The sequence below is a fragment of the Protobothrops mucrosquamatus genome, unplaced genomic scaffold (genome assembly GCF_001527695.2).
Source record: "Protobothrops mucrosquamatus isolate PMUCROS unplaced genomic scaffold, P.Mucros_1.0 scaffold3407, whole genome shotgun sequence".
Taxonomy (NCBI): Eukaryota; Metazoa; Chordata; class Lepidosauria; order Squamata; family Viperidae; genus Protobothrops; species Protobothrops mucrosquamatus.
The window spans coordinates 1-6,491 of NW_015389388.1; the positions used below are offsets into that span (position 1 = coordinate 1).

Here is a 6,491-nt window from a genome sequence, read left to right on the forward strand (position 1 = left end):
TAATAATAATAAAGTTGGAAGAAACCTTGGAGGTCATCAAGTCCAACCCCCTGCTCAGGCAGGAAACCCTATACCATTTCGGACAAATGGCTGTCCAGTCTCTTCTTAAAAACTTCCAGTGTTGGAGCATTCACCGCTTCTGGAGGCAGGTTGTTCCACTGGTTAATTGTTCTAACCGTCAGGAAGTTTCTCCTTAGTTCTAGGTTGCTTCTCTCCTTGATTAGTTTCCATCTGTTGCTTCTTGTCCTGCCTTCAGGCGCTTTGGAGTATAGCTTGACTCCCTCTTCTTTGGGGCAGTCCCTGAGATATTGTAACACTGCTATCATGTCCCCCCTCGTCCTTCTCTTCATTAAACTAGACATATCCAATTCCAGCAACCATTCTTCATATGCTTTAGCCTCCAGACCCCTGATCATCTTTCTTGCTCTTCTCTGTACTCTTTCTAGAGTCTTTTTTACATCGTGGTGACCAAAACTGGATGCAGTATTCCAAGTGTGGCCTTACCAAGGCATTGTAAAGTGGTATTAATACTTCGTGTGATCTTGATTCTATCCCTCTGTTAATGCAGCCCAGCACTGTGTTGGCTTTTTTGGCAGCTGCAGCACACTGCTGGCTCATATTTAAGTGATTGTCCACTAGGACTCCGAGGTCCCTCTCATAGTTACTACTATTGAGCAAGATACCCCCTATACTATACCTGTGCATTTGGTTTTTCTTGCCTAAATGTAGAACCTTACTTTTTTCGCCATTGAATTTCATTTTGTTAGATAGTGCCCAGTGTTCAAGTCTGCCCAGATCCTTCTGTATCTTAAGCCTGTCTTCTGGGGTGTTGGCTATTCCTACCAGCTTGGTGTCATCTGTAAATTTGATGAGTTCCCTGTCCTAGAATCTACTGGAACTTTTCTCTGCAGACAATTCTCCAGATCCACTTCTCCGTGTTTCTTCTTTGTTTCCCCAAGTAATTGTTTTATGGCACATCAAATTATAGAATACATAATACAGATAATAACTGAACATAGCTTTATTTATACCACAGACACTAGTCCATGGGGATGCTGCAATAGTTGTAAGAGTGAAAAAACGGTCATAAGTCACCTTTTTTTCAGCGCTGTTATCACTTTAAATGGTCACTAAATGAATGGTTATAAGTCAAGGATTACCTGTACTGGCTACTCCAGAGCTGAAAATTTGATATAGGCCTTGCATCTCATCAGCTTGACTCACAAGCTGACTGCACAAACCTCTGTTTTGCTATCTTCTCACAAGGAGCGGCTGTCCAGTGGATGTGGGTTAATTTCTCAAATTCTCCATAAATCCAGAAAATTCTTTGGGCTGGAAGTGTGCTAGACCAGATTTAGCCATCTGGTCCATTATATAGCTAGTTTAGGAATCAAGAGCTGTGTTAGAGCATTTAGCATTTAAAGCAGTGATGGCGAACCTTTTAGAGACCGAGTGCCCAAACTGCAACCCAAAACCCACTTATGCATCGTCGGGTGCCATGTTGGTGTGGCCCATTGGCTGGGTATGGCCAATTGGCTGGGTGTGGCCCATTGGGTGGGCATGGCTGCAGTGGTAACAGGAGACTGGGTGGGACTAAAAAGTTCAATCAATCAATTCCAACTTTGCAAGATCTTTTTTTTTTCCACGAGAAGTTGAAATTGACTGATTGATTGAACCCTTTTTTTTTTTTTTTGCACATGGTGGCAGAGGCCTAAAGCGAAAAGGTTTTATAAAACCCAGCTGAAGGCCTAGGACTGGGGCGATGGCGTGCATGCCCACAGAGAGGGCTCTGAGTGCCGCCTCTGGCACCCATGCCATAGGTTCGCCACCACTGATTTAAAGGGTTAAACGCTGTCTCCTTAAGAGATGGCCTCTGGGAAATGTAGTCTAGTTGTTAGTCAGTCCTATATCTTATCTAGTCGGTGGGAGGGGCTTCAAAGTTTATTACAGGATGTCCTGGCTATGTGCCAGGGTTATAAAAGCCTTTGTTTTAATCAAGCATCATGCACACATCGATTGTCATCCGTAACCATGCCTAGCTGAGATAAGGAATTATTCATTTTTACCTACGAGAATGGACAGATATGAATATGACCGGATGTATCTACTGCAAAGTAAGTCTTTGCTTAGAATTCCTGGACAATAAATATTTGTTTAAAACCATTTTTGTGGAGTTTATGCTATCTGGATCAGAACTATAATGCATCTCAGTTCATGGTTCCAGAATAGGAAGGGTCCTGTCTGAGCCCCAAATCAGTTGTAGAGTGTCAGGGAGGTGTGTAGTAGCTGTCCAGGTGAAGTTGGAGAAACTAACACAAACTTGTAGTGTTTTATATAAACAAACAAACAAATAAATAAATCCCTTCTCTCTTCTTCCTTCCCAGTCTCCCTTTCACATTCCCTATGGTTCTCCTACTTGCAGGTGTCGGAGCCCAACCTGCGGCTGCCCCAATTCTTCTCAAAGGTCTATCTGGATGACCAACCCATTGCTTGCTATGACAGTCACACCAGGAGGGTGGAGCCGTTGGTGTCCTGGATGGAGAAGATGGAGAAGGAGGATCCCAAGCAGGGGAAAGAAGGGAATGAGATGTTGCTGGCTACTGAGCAGGTCTTCCGACACGAGCTGAAGAGCGTATGGCAAAATGGAGGTTTCTTTGTCATCCTTCCTTCCTTCCTATAGTTCAGGGCTTTTCAACCTTTTCACCCATTGTACCACTTTTAGGATATGGCAATATCCGAGTACCACCAGTCGCCTAGCAAGGTGTCAAAAACATGATGACCTCCCCCCAAAGAAGGAAAAAAGTGATGAAGTACAGGTAGTCCTCGACTTACAACAGTTTGCTTAGTGACTGTTCAAAGTTACAATGGCACTGAAAAAAGTGCCTCCCAAGCCACAGCCGAACAAGACACCTGCCTGCCCACCTGGTGGAGCTCTTCCTCCTGTCCGAGGTTTTCATTGTTGTGAGCATTTCTGTTGAGGATTGGTAGCGGGGGTGGGGTGGGGGGGTGTTTGGTTTTATTCCCTCTGCCTGCTGGGTGGTTGCAGCAGGTTTTGGTCACTTCACATGACCTGGGACACTGTGACCATCATAAAAATGAATCCGTTGCCAAGCATCTGAATGTAAATCACAAGACCCTGGAGATGCTGCAACATTCCAGCTGATCGGTGCTTCTTCTGGGCTCAGCAGAAGCACCAGGATCAGCGCTGAGCTCCAGCTGGAGCCTGGCGCTGATCCTGGTGCTTCCACTGAGCCCTGACAGTCCCGAAGAAGCACTGATCCTAGTGCTTCTGCTGAGCCCTGAGAGCCCTGCAGCTCCAGCCATCTCTCGCTCAGGCTTCTGCAGTGCTGCCACCAGTTCAGCTCATTCCCTCCCCCCACTACCAATTTTCTAGGATGGTTGCGTACCACCTGCCAGGTGCCAATGTACCACAGGTGGTACCCGTACCACTGGTTGAAAAGCCTTGCTCTAGTTGACTCTTATTATTCCAAGGGAGAAATGAATGGGGCGGGTGGGTGAGGAAACATATCCCCATCTCACAAGGAAGGGAGAAAGGACCATATGGCCCACCTAGAGACTGCAAAATGCAGCATTTTTTTTTTTTCCTTTTGGGGTTCCAGCGTTGAAAGGAGATGGTGGGGATTTATTTTTTTCCTCTGAAGGAAAGAAAAACTCCAGATTATTTTTCCTTCACCCAAAAGGTTTGGTGTAGGCCCTCTTCATGTTTCTCCCTGTTGTAGAAGATGGGGGAGGGACAAGAGTTCATGGTTCCTTCTCTAGAAGAAATGGAAGGGGAAAGAATCCACCTGAGGCTCTATAATAAGTTTTTTGGAGGGTGGGGGTGGGGCTTGGGGTGAAAATGTGGTCCTCCTAAACTCTCTTTCAGGACTTCACACCTGGCAGGCAATTTTGGGCTGCGAGCTCAAGGAAGACGGGAGCAAAGGAAGTTTTTTGCATTATGGCTACGACGGGATGGACTTCATCAGCTTCGACAAGGAGACCCTCAGATGGGTGACAGCGCAGCCCCAGGCTGAGAAGGTCAAGGAGAAGTGGGAAGATGATCCAGGGTGGTCTCAGAGAAACAAAATCTACCTGGAGACCTGTATTGAGCAGTTGCAGAGTTACCTGTCCTATAGTAAGGAAGTTCTGCAGAGGATAGGTAAGCGTAGGGGAATAGAGCTACATCATTTTCCTGGCTGGACCTTTTAATGCTGCTGGTGAGATGGGAGGACATCTGTAGTTCCCCTTGAGGGGAAAAAAATCATTTTTACATGAAAGGGAACCTGGTGTAGAGGGCATTTATTTATTTTATTGAGCGTGTGGCATCTACCAAGGTCATGCAATCACTGATATGCAGCACTAATAGTGTAGAGGAGACATGTCAAACACAAGGCCCGGGGCCCGGATGCGGGCCGCAAAGTGGTTTCATGTAGCCTGCGAAGCCATCCTGGAAACAGTGAGGGAACAGCCCCCTCTGCCTTGGCCCTGGCCCAGGCCAGCCGGGAGCCAATGTACAATATTGTGGTGGCCATCTATGCTGAAATGCATTCAGTCTTAGCTCCATAAGCCCTCCACCCTCCCGCATGGCCTGAGGAACAGTGAGGCTCCTCCAGTGGACCATGCCTTGGCACTTGCCCTGGTCCCACCCCCTTTTGCCAGAGACCCTCAGATCTATCCCACTCCTGCCCAGGTCCCCACAGGCAACCTTGACGCGAACAATGTAGAGCTGGCAACACCCACCCAGTAGGCCACACCCACTCCATCCATGCCCACCCAGTAGGCCACACCCACCCTGGCCACACTCACCTGGCCCCCTGAGGGCAACCGCAATGCTGATGCGGCCCTCAATGAAATTGAGTTTGACACCCCTGGTGTAGAGGGTAAGGAAGATAACATTGATGGACATATGCAGGATCCGTGGACAATAAAAAAGTGAAACATACCTCTAGAGCAGACAGATTATACTCTGAAGAAACGGAAAAGGGTGCATAGTGCATCAGATTCCGTTATTATAGCCAATTTCAGGAAAAGTGGTTTTAGCCTTTTTGTATGGTTGATTTCCTGCCCTAGTCTACCTAGTAGGATTGTCATTTAGGCAACATCAAGGTCCACTTCTTGAGGAGCTTACAGATCCTCCAACTCTGGAGGATTTTGGGAAGAGATTGGACAACCATTTGTCTGAAGTGGTATAAGGTCTCCTGCTTGAACAGGGGGTTGAGCTATCAAACCTCCAGGGTCCCTTCTAAATCTGTCATTCTGTTATTCTTATATAAGATTCAAGAAAGAAGGGTGGCCGTGATGCAATTTTGTGAGGTTCTTCCAGATGTTGTATTGTCTTGGTGTTTGGAGAAATCCTATGAGGTGTGCTGTTGCTGTCTTTGCAGAGCCCCCAGTGGGTCAGGTGACCCAAAAGGTAGTTAGTGACACCATAGAGACTCTGATCTGCCAGGCTTATGGCTTCTACCCCAAGGAGATCTGGGCCACTTGGATGAGGGATGGAGAGGTCTGCCAGTATGAGACCCTCCATAGGAATGTGGCCCCCAACTCAGATGGGACCTATTATGTCTGGCTCAGCATTGAGATCGACCCCAAGGAGAGGGACCGTTTCTGGTGTCACCTGGAGCATGAGGGCTTGCAGGACCCCCTGGTCTTGGCCTGGAAGGAGGAGCCTGATGAGAAACTGCAAGACCAGGGTAGGTAAGGAAGAATTTTCAACCATGGTGGAAAGAATTTTAAAAATATATTATTTGATGGACTATCCCAGCTCTTGAGATGCAGTGTAGGAAGCATCCCTATCTCACATTGAACATTCTAGGCTTGTGAAGTCCCTGGTCTTGGTTTGGATGAAGGAACCTGATGTGAGACTGATGGATTGGGCAATAGAAAGGAAACCATTGGTGCAAAGACAGAATAATTAGCTCACCAGGTGTTATCCCAAAGGTGTTTTAACAGGAGGCAACTGGACTTTCTTGTTTTTCTTTGAAGACGTTTTGCTTCTCATCCAAGAAGCTTCTTCAGGTCTGACTGGAAGGATTTATATTCCCTGAAGACAGCTCCTGAAAAAGCACCTTTGGGACAACCATGACCTGGATGACCGAGAATCTCCATAGACATTCACCAGTTGTTAGTTTGCTCCATCCTCAACCTCAACCTTTGTGTGTCTGATGATGTATTGAACCACAAACTAAACAATCACATAGCATCTTAGGTATAGAATTGGTAACCCTGTAGATAATTAATGCTTTTGTGTCATGGGAATGAAGAAGAGTGGGTGATCCCATCATCTTAACCCTTGTTTAAATGCACTGGGGGATGGCAGAGTGGGAAAGGCACACCAAGGTTCAAGGCCAGGCATGGTTGTGGTTTCCACAGTTGCCATCCTAGGAGCAATGGGTCCTCCTTTGGCAGAAGTGAAACTGCTAGGGAGGAATTCATGGTAATGAGCATCCCTTGGTTGTCCCTGGTGCCAAAATGGATGTCCACTCTCTGTC

General features: G+C 46.8%; 1 protein-coding gene across 1 annotated transcript; it reads left to right on the forward strand.

Annotated features, from left to right (window-relative positions):
• Positions 1 to 2,422: 2,422 nt before the first annotated feature.
• Positions 2,423 to 5,701, forward strand: LOC114923416 (major histocompatibility complex class I-related gene protein-like; the record flags this gene model as incomplete). Its single annotated transcript, XM_029286348.1, has 3 exons — positions 2,423 to 2,632; positions 3,835 to 4,159; positions 5,385 to 5,701. Coding segments are annotated over 3 exons (852 nt in total), but the record flags the coding sequence as incomplete, so codon positions are not given.
• Positions 5,702 to 6,491: the final 790 nt, after the last annotated feature.